Below are 18,845 nucleotides of genomic sequence, written 5' to 3' on the forward strand. Positions count from 1 at the left end.
TATGAACCAGATAACAGCTGGGTCTGGTCTACTTAGTTCATTGACTGTATAATATGAACCAGATAACAGCTGGGTCTGGTCTACTTAGTTCATTGACTGTATAATATGAACCAGATAACAGCTGGGTCTGGTCTACTTAGTTCATTGACTGTAGATGAACCAGATAACAGCTGGGTCTGGTCTACTTAGTTCATTGACTGTATAATATGAACCAGATAACAGCTGGGTCTGGTCTACTTAGTTCATTGACTGTAGATGAACCAGATAACAGCTGGGTCTGGTCTACTTAGTTCATTGACTGTATAATATGAACCAGATAACAGCTGGGTCTGGTCTACTTAGTTTATTGACTGTAGATGAACCAGATAACAGCTGGGTCTGGTCTACTTAGTTCATTGACTGTATAATATGAACCAGATAACAGCTGGGTCTGGTCTACTTAGTTCATTGACTGTATAATATGAACCAGATAACAGCTGGGTCTGGTCTACTTAGTTCATTGACTGTAGATGAACCAGATAACAGCTGGGTCTGGTCTACTTAGTTCATTGACTGTATAATATGAACCAGATAACAGCTGGGTCTGGTCTACTTAGTTCATTGACTGTATAATATGAACCAGATAACAGCTGGGTCTGGTCTACTTAGTTCATTGACTGTATAATATGAACCAGATAACAGCTGGGTCTGGTCTACTTAGTTCATTGACTGTAGATGAACCAGATAACAGCTGGTCTGGTCTACTTAGTTCATTGACTGTATAATATGAACCAGATAACAGCTGGGTCTGGTCTACTTAGTTCATTGACTGTATAATATGAACCAGATAACAGCTGGGTCTGGTCTACTTAGTTCATTGACTGTAGATGAACCAGATAACAGCTGGGTCTGGTCTACTTAGTTTATTGACTGTAGATGAACCAGATAACAGCTGGGTCTGGTCTACTTAGTTCATTGACTGTATAATATGAACCAGATAACAGCTGGGTCTGGTCTACTTAGTTCATTGACTGTATAATATGAACCAGATAACAGCTGGGTCTGGTCTACTTAGTTCATTGACTGTAGATGAACCAGATAACAGCTGGGTCTGGTCTACTTAGTTCATTGACTGTATAATATGAACCAGATAACAGCTGGGTCTGGTCTACTTAGTTCATTGACTGTAGATGAACCAGATAACAGCTGGGTCTGGTCTACTTAGTTCATTGACTGTATAATATGAACCAGATAACAGCTGGGTCTGGTCTACTTAGTTCATTGACTGTATAATATGAACCAGATAACAGCTGGGTCTGGTCTACTTAGTTCATTGACTGTAGATGAACCAGATAACAGCTGGGTCTGGTCTACTTAGTTCATTGACTGTATAATATGAACCAGATAACAGCTGGGTCTGGTCTACTTAGTTCATTGACTGTATAATATGAACCAGATAACAGCTGGGTCTGGTCTACTTAGTTCATTGACTGTATAATATGAACCAGATAACAGCTGGGTCTGGTCTACTTAGTTCATTGACTGTATAATATGAACCAGATAACAGCTGGGTCTGGTCTACTTAGTTCATTGACTGTATAATATGAACCAGATAACAGCTGGGTCTGGTCTACTTAGTTCATTGACTGTATAATATGAACCAGATAACAGCTGGGTCTGGTCTACTTAGTTCATTGACTGTATAATATGAACCAGATAACAGCTGGGTCTGGTCTACTTAGTTCATTGACTGTATAATATGAACCAGATAACAGCTGGGTCTGGTCTACTTAGTTCATTGACTGTAGATGAACCAGATAACAGCTGGGTCTGGTCTACTTAGTTCATTGACTGTATAATATGAACCAGATAACAGCTGGGTCTGGTCTACTTAGTTCATTGACTGTATAATATGAACCAGATAACAGCTGGGTCTGGTCTACTTAGTTCATTGACTGTATATGAACCAGATAACAGCTGGGTCTGGTCTACTTAGTTCATTGACTGTATAATATGAACCAGATAACAGCTGGGTCTGGTCTACTTAGTTCATTGACTGTATAATATGAACCAGATAACAGCTGGGTCTGGTCTACTTAGTTCATTGACTGTATAATATGAACCAGATAACAGCTGGGTCTGGTCTACTTAGTTCATTGACTGTATAATATGAACCAGATAACAGCTGGGTCTGGTCTACTTAGTTCATTGACTGTATAATATGAACCAGATAACAGCTGGGTCTGGTCTACTTAGTTCATTGACTGTAGATGAACCAGATAACAGCTGGGTCTGGTCTACTTAGTTCATTGACTGTATAATATGAACCAGATAACAGCTGGGTCTGGTCTACTTAGTTCATTGACTGTAGATGAACCAGATAACAGCTGGGTCTGGTCTACTTAGTTCATTGACTGTATATGAACCAGATAACAGCTGGGTCTGGTCTACTTAGTTCATTGACTGTATAATATGAACCAGATAACAGCTGGGTCTGGTCTACTTAGTTCATTGACTGTAGATGAACCAGATAACAGCTGGGTCTGGTCTACTTAGTTCATTGACTGTATAATATGAACCAGATAACAGCTGGGTCTGGTCTACTTAGTTCATTGACTGTATAATATGAACCAGATAACAGCTGGGTCTGGTCTACTTAGTTCATTGACTGTATAATATGAACCAGATAACAGCTGGGTCTGGTCTACTTAGTTCATTGACTGTATAATATGAACCAGATAACAGCTGGGTCTGGTCTACTTAGTTCATTGACTGTATAATATGAACCAGATAACAGCTGGGTCTGGTCTACTTAGTTCATTGACTGTATAATATGAACCAGATAACAGCTGGGTCTGGTCTACTTAGTTCATTGACTGTAGATGAACCAGATAACAGCTGGGTCTGGTCTACTTAGTTCATTGACTGTATAATATGAACCAGATAACAGCTGGGTCTGGTCTACTTAGTTCATTGACTGTATAATATGAACCAGATAACAGCTGGGTCTGGTCTACTTAGTTCATTGACTGTAGATGAACCAGATAACAGCTGGGTCTGGTCTACTTAGTTCATTGACTGTATAATATGAACCAGATAACAGCTGGGTCTGGTCTACTTAGTTCATTGACTGTAGATGAACCAGATAACAGCTGGGTCTGGTCTACTTAGTTCATTGACTGTATAATATGAACCAGATAACAGCTGGGTCTGGTCTACTTAGTTCATTGACTGTATAATATGAACCAGATAACAGCTGGGTCTGGTCTACTTAGTTCATTGACTGTATAATATGAACCAGATAACAGCTGGGTCTGGTCTACTTAGTTCATTGACTGTATAATATGAACCAGATAACAGCTGGGTCTGGTCTACTTAGTTCATTGACTGTATAATATGAACCAGATAACAGCTGGGTCTGGTCTACTTAGTTCATTGACTGTATAATATGAACCAGATAACAGCTGGGTCTGGTCTACTTAGTTCATTGACTGTATAATATGAACCAGATAACAGCTGGGTCTGGTCTACTTAGTTCATTGACTGTATAATATGAACCAGATAACAGCTGGGTCTGGTCTACTTAGTTCATTGACTGTAGATGAACCAGATAACAGCTGGGTCTGGTCTACTTAGTTCATTGACTGTATAATATGAACCAGATAACAGCTGGGTCTGGTCTACTTAGTTCATTGACTGTAGATGAACCAGATAACAGCTGGGTCTGGTCTACTTAGTTCATTGACTGTATAATATGAACCAGATAACAGCTGGGTCTGGTCTACTTAGTTTATTGACTGTAGATGAACCAGATAACAGCTGGGTCTGGTCTACTTAGTTCATTGACTGTATAATATGAACCAGATAACAGCTGGGTCTGGTCTACTTAGTTCATTGACTGTATAATATGAACCAGATAACAGCTGGGTCTGGTCTACTTAGTTCATTGACTGTATAATATGAACCAGATAACAGCTGGGTCTGGTCTACTTAGTTCATTGACTGTATAATATGAACCAGATAACAGCTGGGTCTGGTCTACTTAGTTCATTGACTGTATAATATGAACCAGATAACAGCTGGGTCTGGTCTACTTAGTTCATTGACTGTATAATATGAACCAGATAACAGCTGGGTCTGGTCTACTTAGTTCATTGACTGTAATGAACCAGATAACAGCTGGGTCTGGTCTACTTAGTTTATTGACTGTAGATGAACCAGATAACAGCTGGGTCTGGTCTACTTAGTTCATTGACTGTATAATATGAACCAGATAACAGCTGGGTCTGGTCTACTTAGTTCATTGACTGTATAATATGAACCAGATAACAGCTGGGTCTGGTCTACTTAGTTCATTGACTGTAGATGAACCAGATAACAGCTGGGTCTGGTCTACTTAGTTCATTGACTGTATAATATGAACCAGATAACAGCTGGGTCTGGTCTACTTAGTTCATTGACTGTAGATGAACCAGATAACAGCTGGATCTGGTCTACTTAGTTCATTGACTGTATAATATGAACCAGATAACAGCTGGGTCTGGTCTACTTAGTTCATTGACTGTATAATATGAACCAGATAACAGCTGGGTCTGGTCTACTTAGTTCATTGACTGTAGATGAACCAGATAACAGCTGGGTCTGGTCTACTTAGTTCATTGACTGTATAATATGAACCAGATAACAGCTGGGTCTGGTCTACTTAGTTCATTGACTGTAATGAACCAGATAACAGCTGGGTCTGGTCTACTTAGTTCATTGACTGTATAATATGAACCAGATAACAGCTGGGTCTGGTCTACTTAGTTCATTGACTGTATAATATGAACCAGATAACAGCTGGGTCTGGTCTACTTAGTTCATTGACTGTATAATATGAACCAGATAACAGCTGGGTCTGGTCTACTTAGTTCATTGACTGTATAATATGAACCAGATAACAGCTGGGTCTGGTCTACTTAGTTCATTGACTGTATAATATGAACCAGATAACAGCTGGGTCTGGTCTACTTAGTTCATTGACTGTATAATATGAACCAGATAACAGCTGGGTCTGGTCTACTTAGTTCATTGACTGTATAATATGAACCAGATAACAGCTGGGTCTGGTCTACTTAGTTCATTGACTGTATAATGAACCAGATAACAGCTGGGTCTGGTCTACTTAGTTCATTGACTGTATAATATGAACCAGATAACAGCTGGGTCTGGTCTACTTAGTTATTGACTGTATAATATGAACCAGATAACAGCTGGGTCTGGTCTACTTAGTTCATTGACTGTATAATATGAACCAGATAACAGCTGGGTCTGGTCTACTTAGTTCATTGACTGTAGATGAACCAGATAACAGCTGGGTCTGGTCTACTTAGTTCATTGACTGTAGATGAACCAGATAACAGCTGGGTCTGGTCTACTTAGTTCATTGACTGTATAATATGAACCAGATAACAGCTGGGTCTGGTCTACTTAGTTCATTGACTGTAGATGAACCAGATAACAGCTGGGTCTGGTCTACTTAGTTCATTGACTGTAGATGAACCAGATAACAGCTGGGTCTGGTCTACTTAGTTCATTGACTGTATAATATGAACCAGATAACAGCTGGGTCTGGTCTACTTAGTACATTGACTGTATAATATGAGCCAGATAACAGCTGGGTTTGGTCTACTTAGTTCATTGACTGTATAATATGAACCAGATAACAGCTGGGTCTGGTCTACTTAGTTCATTGACTGTAGATGAACCAGATAACAGCTGGGTCTGGTCTACTTAGTTCATTGACTGTATAATATGAACCAGATAACAGCTGGGTCTGGTCTACTTAGTTCATTGACTGTATAATATGAACCAGATAACAGCTGGGTCTGGTCTACTTAGTTCATTAACTGTAGATGAACCAGATAACAGCTGGGTTTGGTCTACTTAGTTCATTGACTGTATAATATGAACCAGATAACAGCTGGGTCTGGTCTACTTAGTTCATTGACTGTATAATATGAACCAGATAACAGCTGGGTCTGGTCTACTTAGTTTATTGACTGTAGATGAACCAGATAACAGCTGGGTCTGGTCTACTTAGTTCATTGACTGTATAATATGAACCAGATAACAGCTGGGTCTGGTCTACTTAGTTTATTGACTGTAGATGAACCAGATAACAGCTGGGTCTGGTCTACTTAGTTCATTGACTGTATAATATGAACCAGATAACAGCTGGGTCTGGTCTACTTAGTTCATTGACTGTATAATATGAACCAGATAACAGCTGGGTCTGGTCTACTTAGTTCATTGACTGTAGATGAACCAGATAACAGCTGGGTCTGGTCTACTTAGTTCATTGACTGTATAATATGAACCAGATAACAGCTGGGTCTGGTCTACTTAGTTCATTGACTGTATAATATGAACCAGATAACAGCTGGGTCTGGTCTACTTAGTTCATTGACTGTATAATATGAACCAGATAACAGCTGGGTCTGGTCTACTTAGTTCATTGACTGTAGATGAACCAGATAACAGCTGGATCTGGTCTACTTAGTTCATTGACTGTATAATATGAACCAGATAACAGCTGGGTCTGGTCTACTTAGTTCATTGACTGTATAATATGAACCAGATAACAGCTGGGTCTGGTCTACTTAGTTCATTGACTGTAGATGAACCAGATAACAGCTGGGTCTGGTCTACTTAGTTTATTGACTGTAGATGAACCAGATAACAGCTGGGTCTGGTCTACTTAGTTCATTGACTGTATAATATGAACCAGATAACAGCTGGGTCTGGTCTACTTAGTTCATTGACTGTATAATATGAACCAGATAACAGCTGGGTCTGGTCTACTTAGTTCATTGACTGTAGATGAACCAGATAACAGCTGGGTCTGGTCTACTTAGTTCATTGACTGTATAATATGAACCAGATAACAGCTGGGTCTGGTCTACTTAGTTCATTGACTGTAGATGAACCAGATAACAGCTGGATCTGGTCTACTTAGTTCATTGACTGTATAATATGAACCAGATAACAGCTGGGTCTGGTCTACTTAGTTCATTGACTGTATAATATGAACCAGATAACAGCTGGGTCTGGTCTACTTAGTTCATTGACTGTAGATGAACCAGATAACAGCTGGGTCTGGTCTACTTAGTTCATTGACTGTATAATATGAACCAGATAACAGCTGGGTCTGGTCTACTTAGTTCATTGACTGTATAATATGAACCAGATAACAGCTGGGTCTGGTCTACTTAGTTCATTGACTGTATAATATGAACCAGATAACAGCTGGGTCTGGTCTACTTAGTTCATTGACTGTAGATGAACCAGATAACAGCTGGGTCTGGTCTACTTAGTTCATTGACTGTATAATATGAACCAGATAACAGCTGGGTCTGGTCTACTTAGTTCATTGACTGTATAATATGAACCAGATAACAGCTGGGTCTGGTCTACTTAGTTCATTGACTGTATAATATGAACCAGATAACAGCTGGGTCTGGTCTACTTAGTTCACTGACTGTATAATATGAACCAGATAACAGCTGGGTCTGGTCTACTTAGTTTATTGACTGTATAATATGAACCAGATAACAGCTGGGTCTGGTCTACTTAGTTCATTGACTGTATAATATGAACCAGATAACAGCTGGGTCTGGTCTACTTAGTTCATTGACTGTAGATGAACCAGATAACAGCTGGGTCTGGTCTACTTAGTTCATTGACTGTAGATGAACCAGATAACAGCTGGGTCTGGTCTACTTAGTTCATTGACTGTATAATATGAACCAGATAACAGCTGGGTCTGGTCTACTTAGTTCATTGACTGTAGATGAACCAGATAACAGCTGGGTCTGGTCTACTTAGTTCATTGACTGTAGATGAACCAGATAACAGCTGGGTCTGGTCTACTTAGTTCATTGACTGTATAATATGAACCAGATAACAGCTGGGTCTGGTCTACTTAGTACATTGACTGTATAATATGAGCCAGATAACAGCTGGGTTTGGTCTACTTAGTTCATTGACTGTATAATATGAACCAGATAACAGCTGGGTCTGGTCTACTTAGTTCATTGACTGTATAATATGAACCAGATAACAGCTGGGTCTCGTCTACTTAGTTCATTGACTGTATAATATGAACCAGATAACAGCTGGGTCTGGTCTACTTAGTTCATTGACGGTAGATGAACCAGTGAAATGTCTTTCTCTTCTGTCTCTCCCGTAGGACGAGGAGAACGCGCTGGCGGAGGGGGAGGAAGTGACCTACGAGGGCAGCGTCCGCCAGTTCCTGTTGGAGTACAAGGCGTGGCAGGACAACGTGCAGATCGTGCTGTTCACTGTCGTCCAGGCAACGGGCCAGCCCCGAGGGGGAGGGGCCAGTCAGGAGGGGGTGGAGCTACTGCAGGAGATACCTGCTACCCTGAAGGAGCTACACACACAGAGCACCAGGTACACACACACACACACACACACACACACACACACACACACACACACACACACACACACACACACACACACACACCCTGAATGAGCTACAAACACCCCTACCTGTACTGACAGTGGCCACCCTGTCCCTCTGTCTTCAGTGTGTATAACCGCCTGGTTGGCTTTGCGTCTCCGTTGGTGACAGAGAGGGGTGGAGACTGTTCCAGCCCCACCTCTACGGCTCAGACCAGCTTCGCTGCAGGTAACTACATCGCCCTTATTGTGCGCTACCCTGGCTGAGGGCACCCTACTCCCAATGTGGTGCACTACTATGGGCACTAGGTCAAAAGTAGGGCACTACATAGGGAATAGGGGGCCCTTTGTTTAATGTGATAACCTGTGTTAAATACCAGAATGATTAAAAATGGCATCTCGCTTCAGAGCTCACAGGCAATGATTACTCTCTCCCGTTCTCTTCTCTTTACGATCTTTCTCTCCTTCTTGCTCTTTCCTTTCCTCTCTCTCTCTCTCTCTCTCTCTTTTCTCTCTCTCTCTCTTTCTCTTTCTCTTTCTCTCTCTCTCTCTTCTTTCTTTCTTTCTTTCTTTCTTTCTGTCTCTCTTCCTGCCTTTCTTTCTTTCTTTCTTTCTCTCTTTCTTTCTTTCTTTCTTTCTTTCTTTCTTTCTTTCTTTTCCCCCTTCTCCCCCCAGCGGTTAGGTGCAGTGGTGTGAAGACTCAGACGGACTCAATGTCCCAGAATTCACGCAAGCTCCTCCCCCGTAACCTTGGCACCCCGGCGGACACCCCCCCCAGCGCTCAGATGATGACCAGCAAGGGTCTGAATCCCAGCCCCAAACGGGCTGTACGCGACCCCAAGACGGGACGAGGTACGACCCCTAACCTCCATCTAACCCCTGACCTTCAATTCAATGAGTGTATAATTAGAAGGAGCAGCAGTACTGCTGCCTAACTGTCCCAAATGGCCCCCTATTCCATATAGACTGCTGCCTAACTGTCCCAAATGCCCCCCTATTCCATATAGACTGCTGCCTAACTGTCCCAAATGGCCCCCTATTCCATATAGACTGCTGCCTAACTGTCCCAAATGGCCCCCTATTCCATATAGACTGCTGCCTAACTGTCCCAAATGGCCCCCTATTCCATATAGACTGCTGCCTAACTGTCCCAAATGGCCCCCTATTCCATATAGACTGCTGCCTAACTGTCCCAAATGGCCCCCTATTCCATATAGACTGCTGCCTAACTGTCCCAAATGGCCCCCTATTCTATATAGACTGCTGCCTAACTGTCCCAAATGGCCCCCTATTCCATATAGACTGCTACCCTAACTGTCCCAAACGGGACCCTATTCCACATAGACTGCTGCCTAACTGTCCCAAATGGGACCCTATTCCACATAGACTGCTGCCTAACTGTCCCAAATGCCCCCCTATTCTATATAGACTGCTGCCTAACTGTCCCAAATGGCCCCCTATTCCATATAGACTGCTACCCTAACTGTCCCAAACGGGACCCTATTCCACATAGACTGCTACCCTAACTGTCCCAAATGGCCCCCTATTCCACATAGACTGCTACCCTAACTGTCCCAAATGGCCCCCTATTCCATATAGACTACTACCCTAACTGTCCCAAATGGCCCCCTATTCCATATAGACTGCTACCCTAACTGTCCCAAACGGGACCCTATTCCATATAGTCTGCTGCCCAACTGTCCCAAACGGGACCCTATTCCATATAGTCTGCTGCCCAACTGTCCCAAATGGTACCCTATTCGATATAGTACAACAGTAGAGCACTGACTGTACAAAACATTAGGAACACCTCTCTAATATTGAGTTGCACCCCTCTTTGCCCTCAGAACAGCCTCAATTCGTCGGGGTTTGGACTCCACAAGGTGTTGAAAGCATTCCACAGGGATGCTGGCCCATGTTGACTCCAATGCTTCCCACAGTTGTGTCCAGTTGGCTAGATGTCCTTTGGGTGGTGGACCATTCTTGATACACACGGAAACTGTGGAGCGTGAAAACCCAGCAGCGTTGCATTTCTTGACACAAACCGGTGCACCTGGCATCTACTACCATACCCCGTTAAAAGTCAATTCAATATTTTGTCTTGCCCATTCACCCTCTGAATGGCACACATACAGCTGTGGCCAAAAGTTTTGAGAATGACAGAAATATTAATTTCCACAAAGTCTGCTGCCTCAGTGTCTTTAGATATTTTTGTCAGATGTTACTATGGAATACTGAAGTATAATTACAAGCATTTCATAAGTGTCAAAGGCTTTTATTGACAATTACATGAAGTTGATGCAAAGAGTCAATATTTGCAGTGTTGACCCTTCTTTTTCAAGACCTCTGCAATCCACCCTGGCATGCTGTCAATTAACTTCTGGGCCACATCCTGACTGATGGCAGCCCATTCTTGCATAATCAATGCTTGGAGCTTGTCAGAATTTGTGGGTTTCTGTTTGTCCACCCGCCTCTTGAGGATTGACCACAAGTTCTGAATGGGATTAAGGTCTGGGGAGGTTCCTGGCCATGGACCCAAAATATCGATGTCTTGTTTCCCGAGCCACTTAGTTATCACTTTTGCCTTATGGCAAGGTGCTCCATCATGCTGGAAAAGGCATTGTTCGTCTCCAAACTGTTCCTGGATGGTTGGGAGAAGTTGCTCTCGGAGGATGTGTTGGTACCATTCTTTATTCATGGGTGTGTTCTTAGGCAAAATTGTGAGTGAGCCCACTCCCTTGGCTGAGAAGCAACCCCACACATGAATGGTCTCAGGGTGCTTTACTGTTGGCATGACACAGGACTGATGGTAGCACTCACCTTGTCTTCTTCGAACAAGCTATTATCCGGATCCCCAAAACAATCAGAAAGGGCATTCATCAGAGAAAATGACTTTACCCCAGTCCTCAGCAATCCAATCCCTGTACCTTTTGCAGAATATCAGTCTGTCCCTGATGTTTTTCCTGGAGAGAAGTGGCTTCTTTGCTGCCCTTCTTGACACCAAGCCATCCTCCAAAAGCCTTCGCCTCACTGTGCGTGCAGATGCACTCACACCTGCCTGCTGCCATTCCTGAGCAAGCTCTGTACTGGTGGTGCCCCGATCCTGCAGCTGAATCAACTTTAGGAGATGGTCCTGGTGCTTGCTGGACTTTCTTGGGTGCCCTGAAGCCTTCTTCACAACAATTGAACCACTCTCCTTGAAGTTCTTGATGATTCGATAAATGGTTGAGTTAGGTGCAATCTTACTGGCAGCAATATCCTTGCCTGTGAAGCCCTTTTTGTGCAAAGCAATGATGACAGCACGTGTTTCCTTGCAGGTAACCATGGTTGACAGAGGAAGAACAATGATTCCAAACACCACCCTCCTTTTGAAGCTTCCAGTCTTTTATTTGAACTCAATCAGCATGACAGTGATCACCAGCCTTGTCCTCATCAACACTCACACCTGTGTTAACGAGAGAATCACTGACATGATGTCAGCTGGTCTTTTTGTGGCAGGGCTGAAATGCAGTGGAATTGTTTTTTTCAGTTAATTTGCATGGCAAAGAGGGACTTTGCAATTGATTGCAATTCATCTGATCACTCTTCATAACATTCTGGAGTATATGCAAATTGCCATCATACAAACTGAGGCATCAGACTTTGTGATAATTAATATTAGTGTCATTCTCAAAACTTTTGGCCACGACTGTAGACAATCCATGTCTCAATTGTCTCAAGGCTTAAAAATCCTTATTTAACCTGTCTCTCCCCTTCATCTACACTGATTTGAAGTGGATTTAATAAATGACGTCAATATGTGTGTATATATATATATATATATTTTTTTTTTATTTAACTAAGCAAGTCCGTTAAGAATAAATTCTTATTTACAATGACGGCCATACCCGGACGACGCTGGGCCAATTGTGCACCACCCTACGGGGACTCCCAATCACGGCCGGTTGTGATACGGCCTGGATTCAAACCAGGGTGTCTGTAGTGACACCTCAAGCACTGAGATGCAGTGCCTTAGATTGCTGCGCCACTCGGGAAATAAAATATAAAAAGTAACACAATAACATAACAATAAGAGGTTATATACAGGGGGCACCAGTACTGAGTCAGTGTGCAGGGTACAGGTTGGTTGAGGTAATTTGTACATGTAGGTAGGGGTGAAGTGACTATGCATAGATAATAAACTGCGAGTAGCAGCAGTGTACAAAATAAAGAGGGGGGGGGGGGTGTTATCGTAAATAGTCCAGTGGCCATTTTATGAATTGTTCAGCAGTCTTATGGCTTGGGGGAAGAAGCTGTTGAGGAGCCTTTTGATCCTAGACTTGGCGCTCCAATACCGCTTGCCGTGCGGGGGGCAGAGAAAACAGTCTATAACTTGGGTGATTGGAGTCTCTGACAATTTTTTGGGCTTTCCTCTGACACCGCCTATTGTATATAGGTCCTGGATGGCAGGAAGCTTGGCCCCAGTGATGTACTGGGCCGTACGCACTACCCTCTGTAGCACCTTAAGGTCAGATGCCGAGCAGTTGCCATACCAGGCAGTGATGCAACCGGTCAGGATGCTCTCAACGGTGCAGCTGTAGAACTTTTTGAGGATCTGGGGACCCATGCCAAATCTGTTGTGGTGGTTGACTCTGACGTGGTGGTGTGTGGTGACTCTGACGTGGTGGTGTGTGTGTGCTGCAGCTGTCCAGGAGAGGAACTCGTACGCGGTGAGCGTGTGGAAGAGGGTGAAAGCCAAGCTGGAGGGGAGAGACGTGGACCCCAACAGGAGGATGAGTGTCACTGAGCAGGTAACTACACACTGAGCAGGTAGAAACACACTGCTTTACACACTGAGCAGGTAACTACACACTGAGCAGGTAGAAACACACTGCTTTACACACTGAGCAGGTAACTACACACTGAGCAGGTAGAAACACACTGCTTTACACACTGAGCAGGTAACTACACACTGAGCAGGTAGCAACACGCTGCTTTACACACTGAGCAGGTAGCAACACGCTGCTTTATCAACTGAGCAGGTAGCAACACGCTGCTTTACACACTGAGCAGGTAGCAACACGCTGCTTTACACACTGAGCAGGTAGCAACACGCTGCTTTACACACTGAGCAGGTAGCAACACGCTGCTTTACACACTGAGCAGGTAGCAACACGCTGCTTTACACACTGAGCAGGTAGCAACACGCTGCTTTACACACTGAGCAGGTAGAAACACGCTGCTTTACACACTGAGCAGGTAGCAACACGCTGCTTTACACACTGAGCAGGTAGCAACACGCTGCTTTACACACTGAGCAGGTAGCAACACGCTGCTTTACACACTGAGCAGGTAGCAACACGCTGCTTTACACACTGAGCAGGTAGCAACACGCTGCTATACACACTGAGCAGGTAGCAACACGCTGCTATACACACTGAGCAGGTAGCAACACGCTGCTTTACACACTGAGCAGGTAGCAACACGCTGCTTTACACACTGAGCAGGTAGCAACACGCTGCTTTACACACTGAGCAGGTAGCAACACGCTGCTTTACACACTGAGCAGGTAGCAACACGCTGCTTTACACACTGAGCAGGTAGCAACACGCTGCTTTACACACTGAGCAGGTAGCAACACGCTGCTTTACACACTGAGCAGGTAGCAACACGCTGCTTTACACGCTGAGCAGGTAGCAACACGCTGCTTTACACGCTGAGCAGGTAGCAACACGCTGCTTTACACGCTGAGCAGGTAGCAACACGCTGCTTTACACGCTGAGCAGGTAGCAACACGCTGCTTTACACGCTGAGCAGCCAGCTACACGCTGCTTTACACGCTGAGCAGCCAGCTACACGCTGACTACACTTTCCTCTTTTGCCTTATCCCGGTCTCTCTCTCTCTCCTCTTCTCCTGCTCTCCCTCTCCTCCTACTCCATCCCTCTCTCCCCTACCTGTCTCCCCACCTCCCCTCTCTCCCTCTCCTCTCCAGGTGGACTGTGTGATAAAGGAGGCCACCAATGTGGACAACCTGTCCCAGCTGTACGAGGGCTGGACAGCCTGGGTGTGAATGGTGTCTCCCTGTGGTTCCAGCACACAACAGAGCCTCGCAGAGGGAGGGTTAGACATCCAACCCAACCTCCAGACCAGACACCCGGATACGTTCCTGCCCTGTTCTGGCAGGGTTAGGGTTAGGTGTGTCTGTCTGGGCCTGGGGGGTGAAGGAAGGAGAGGAGGAGCCACTGGAGCAGCAGCACCCAACCGTGCCACACGCTGATGGGGAAGGAGGGGGAGAGGGGGGGGGTCAAGATACTCCCCCCACCCCGATATAACCTCCTAGGGGTCCACCATGGAACCCCTACTCCTGTACCGTAGCAGCACTAGAGCTGTCTGCCTGGCTGATTGGCTGGCTAAACCCAGTCCCACCCAACCTGCCACCTGGCAATAGACCAAGCTAACACAACCAGCTAAAGGGTCACTCTGCAGTCTGTCTGCAGCCAGATCTGACCACTCTGCTTGTCTGTACGGGTGGGGGGGTCTGTCTGGGACAGGAAGGGGAGCAGAGGAATTGGTAGGGAAGGTATGGTGATAAGGCCCTCCCCCTCTACCCTATGTTTTGAATAACCTTTACCCTCCCCTAATGAAAACCACCACCACCCTCCACTCACTGTTACCACCGATGACAACCCCCCCTTTAACAGTTGAGCTGGTTTACCCAGCAATGCCGTTGGGTTTGGACCTCATTTTAAAGGGGCGGAGAAACAGGAGGCTTTGCCAGGTGTGGTCTGAAGAGCTGATTGGCTGCGCCTGTTTTTAAAGCAATCTCCTCCCTGATGGTACAGTGATTCTGATTGGCCAGCGACTGAGCTGCGTGAGTTGTGATTGGGCAGGTGTGGAGTGGGGGAAAGGGAAGAATCTGTTGGCTCAATGGACTCCATCCAAGCCTGAGAGGGAAAATGATTCCAGGAAATAAAATGGTGTAATCAGACTGTCTTTTTTCTTTTTTTCTTCTCTTAAACATTTATTGTAAAACTGAAGAAAAAAATACTTATTTTACAAAGCTCTTTAGAAATTGTGTATCACACAAGTTTGACATTAAAAATGGATTATCAAGTGGAGATGTTTTTTTGGGGGGAGAAGATTCAGTCGTGTGGTGTTTTCTTTTTATTTATACGTTTCGGCACTGCGTAACGATGTGCCTCAAGTTAACTAATCCTATTGTCTGAAGTTACCTTTTTTTTGTTGAGGGGAGTTAAGATTTCGGGATTGACTGAGAAAGGATAACAAAGTGGGCAAAGTTCTAGCTAGTTACTATCTGAACCTTGGTCTACGTCCCAAACAGCACCATATCCCCTATACAGTGCACTACTTTTGACCAGAGACATATGGGTCAAAGGTCGTGCCCTAAATAGGGAATAGGGTGCCATTTGGAATGCAAGCCTTGACCTGAGAGAAATCCATGTATAATCCTTTTTCTTCAATGTGAATCTTTATTCATATCTGTTGTATTTGTAGGCTTCTCTCCTGCCTATCCCTTGTTTATAAAATAGAAAAGCTTTAGACTAGATTGATTCCTTTTTTTGACTTGCTGCCTTGCCTGTGAGTAGTACTAGTAGTAGTAGTAGTACCCTTCCTAATATGGGATGTATACTCCCCCAGCCTGTGTTTTACTGATCCTTATTAACTGACCCTCTAGTTTTACCTTTTTAGTGGGAGAAATAATTACAATAGATAAGTGAAGGAATAGTGGATGTTTTTTGATGGTCGTGAAAAACTGCTGTTTCTTAATGTTTTATTGGATTTAGTTTGAAATAAAATTGCATTTAAAATGGTTGTCTGTTTCCGTCTCTGCATATGTTCTGCAAATACAAAACATAATAAATATAAATACACCCATGTATTAACTAACTAGGCAAGTCAGTTAAGAACAAATTCTTATATTGATGGCCTACACCGGCCAAACCCGGACGACAATTGTGTGCCGCTCTATGGGACTCCGAATCACGGCCGGTTGTGTTACAGCCTGGATTCAAACCAGGGTGTCTGTAGTGACGCCTCTAGCACTGAGATGCAGTGCCTTAGACCGCTGCGCCACTTGGGAGCCCCATGTATTTGTGTTAAACTATTTTTTTTATGTTGATGATTTGATGGCTGATATATTTTTCATTGTACGGTGATGCCAATGAAAATACAGTAAAAGTAATTTAGTTCTAGAATTATTTCTCCAGGTGGAAAGATTGATACTGTAAACTGAACATATGAACTGCATGTACATAGAAAATGGATAATGGAAAGAACATTTTTTAGGACTCTACCCTCTCCGTACACTTTTCAATGTCCCATACTCTCATAACTACACAGACTGAAAGGTGCATGTACTTCGCTGCTTTGGATGAGAAGCCACACTGTTTTCAACAATCTGGTATTTACACTGATGTGGAAATAGGATTGCTGGAGAAAGCTGGCTAACGGTTTTCAGTGGTCTAAAAGAGACTGAGGGTTGTGTCCCAGACTTCTGACCAAGGGAATAGGGTACAGTTTGGGACTTGGCCAAGGAAAGGAATTCACCTCAGACTATTGGGTAATGGTTATAGACTGGTGAATGAGCTCACTGGGCTAGCAGCCAATCAATATCCAGTCAGTGAGGGGGAAATGTAACACAGAGAACATTGAGGACTTCAGCAGTGGTCAGTGATCCAAACGCCTGACTGATATTAAATTAATCATCCAATTCCATTTAAGCTAAACCTAATCAATCAAGTGATTTGTGAAATTGGTCAGAGGTTCACCAATTCAATTATTGCTCATTCTACTAATTTCCTGGTGGTAGGAGTTTCCTCCTCCGAAACAAATTGTTTAAAATGAATTGGGTCATAAATGTCAGCCGAATAGTTTTATTTTGGGCAATGCCGAGAAAAGGGGTGTGAACTACATTACCCATAAAGCCTTTAGCCATGACGGTTTTTTGTTGTTCATAAATCCATCCTGCCAGGCGGTTAACGGTTGGTTTGTGAACTGCAAAATCCACAAAGAGAGGGAAGCCACTGCTGCGCCCCTTGGGTCGTTTTAAATTTGCCTTTGAAACATCACTGAAACCTTAAACATCGTAAACTTAAACAACTGCTAGCTATGGCAGAGGGAGACAACAAAAGCGCCAACGTAATCGTAAGTAACGTTATCCCACTTTCGACTTGACAAGCTCTTGTTCCTGAATTAGGTAACGTTAACGTCGTAGTGTGCTTGACTGCTGTCGTTCGCTTGTCAACGGCCTTCGAAATGCTAACAATTAACCAGCTATGCTAGCGAAGGAGGATTAGTGAAAATGAAATCATTAATCTGAGCAAATTAACCAAGCCATGCATTACATGGTTTGTAATGTTAGATAATTAACATTATCTACACTAACAATTAGTTATGCAGTCTAATATTGGCCTTTTAGCTAACATTATTGCTTGGCTAACTAGCTATTAACGCATGATACCGCTAATTGAAGAAAGGTGTTTTTGTAGCTAGCATACAGCTAGCTGTTTATTTGGCTGGCTACCCAACAAAGCGGCTGTCCCTAAGGTTATTTTAAATGTGACAAACGTTCAGCTGACAAGCCGAGAGAGCCCATGTCTGGCGAATTTCTATCTTGTGACATTATTTAACATCCCCCTTAAAATTACCAAATTTGCGTTACCTTAACTATGTGATTAGTCACCGACAGATGAGATATATATATATATATATGACGACTTACTGAATAATTTCGCCTGATTAGAGTGACTAGTGTAATTAAGCGCCTGTTCAGAAGTGGTCGCTGCTCTAGAGACCTGTCACTGCTCGGACCGAGGACAGAACGGCGCTAAATGACAACCTACATGGTGCCTGTATGTTCCTGAGTGATAACATAGACATTTTCTAAACGAAATCCGCGGAATACAAAACAAAATTGAGCCTATATATTAATGAACGTTAAAACTGAAATTCAGTATATACCCTTCCCAGAAAAAAATGTCTTCCAGTTTTCATTGTGCATTTGAGTCTAACCTTTTTAATTAAATGCTAATGCCCGATGAGACTATATTGGCACTGGTGGTGTTAGGCCCGAGATAAAATCACGTTTTATTGGTCACATACACATGGTTAGCAGATGTTATTGCGAGGGTAGCGAAATGCTTGTAGTCGAGGGCAGGTGGTGTGCGGAGACAAATACTTTCCTCCAAACACCGGCTTCGAGGGCATTTATACAACGGGTTAGGAACATGTTCAAATAATGATTGACATATTTTCATTAACGTTATCTTGATTAATTTGTTCATACAATTTCATCCTTCCACAATATATAGTCCCGAGACAAATAGGCATTTTAAGGTCATGGATTTAGCAGGTGGTAATTTGTGGCGTAGACTCAGGCTGGAATGCTGTTTAGACCCAC

The 18,845-nt window shown here is 43.4% G+C and overlaps 2 protein-coding genes across 5 annotated transcripts in view; both read left to right on the forward strand.

The window, feature by feature from the left end:
- LOC106593986 (serine/threonine-protein kinase SMG1) overlaps positions 1–16,258 on the forward strand; it is a 134,803-nt gene extending 118,545 nt beyond the window's left edge. For all 4 annotated transcript variants that reach the window (XM_082972942.1, XM_082972944.1, XM_082972943.1 and 1 more), the window contains 5 exons: positions 8,210–8,433; positions 8,574–8,674; positions 9,121–9,297; positions 13,129–13,235; positions 14,418–16,258. In XM_082972942.1, coding sequence (XP_082829068.1) covers positions 8,210–8,433; positions 8,574–8,674; positions 9,121–9,297; positions 13,129–13,235; positions 14,418–14,495 — 687 coding nt within the window. In that variant the 3' untranslated portion in view covers positions 14,496–16,258. The remainder of the gene's footprint in view (positions 1–8,209; positions 8,434–8,573; positions 8,675–9,120; positions 9,298–13,128; positions 13,236–14,417) is intronic.
- Positions 16,259–17,468: 1,210 nt separating this feature from the next.
- arl6ip1 (ARL6 interacting reticulophagy regulator 1) overlaps positions 17,469–18,845 on the forward strand; it is a 65,957-nt gene continuing 64,580 nt past the window's right edge. The window contains exon 1 of the mRNA NM_001146645.2: positions 17,469–17,590. Coding sequence (NP_001140117.1) covers positions 17,555–17,590 — 36 coding nt within the window. The 5' untranslated portion in view covers positions 17,469–17,554. The remainder of the gene's footprint in view (positions 17,591–18,845) is intronic.

The sequence above is a fragment of the Salmo salar genome, chromosome 03 (genome assembly GCF_965601325.2).
Source record: "Salmo salar chromosome 03, fSalSal1, whole genome shotgun sequence".
In the NCBI taxonomy this organism is placed as follows: domain Eukaryota; kingdom Metazoa; phylum Chordata; class Actinopteri; order Salmoniformes; family Salmonidae; genus Salmo; species Salmo salar.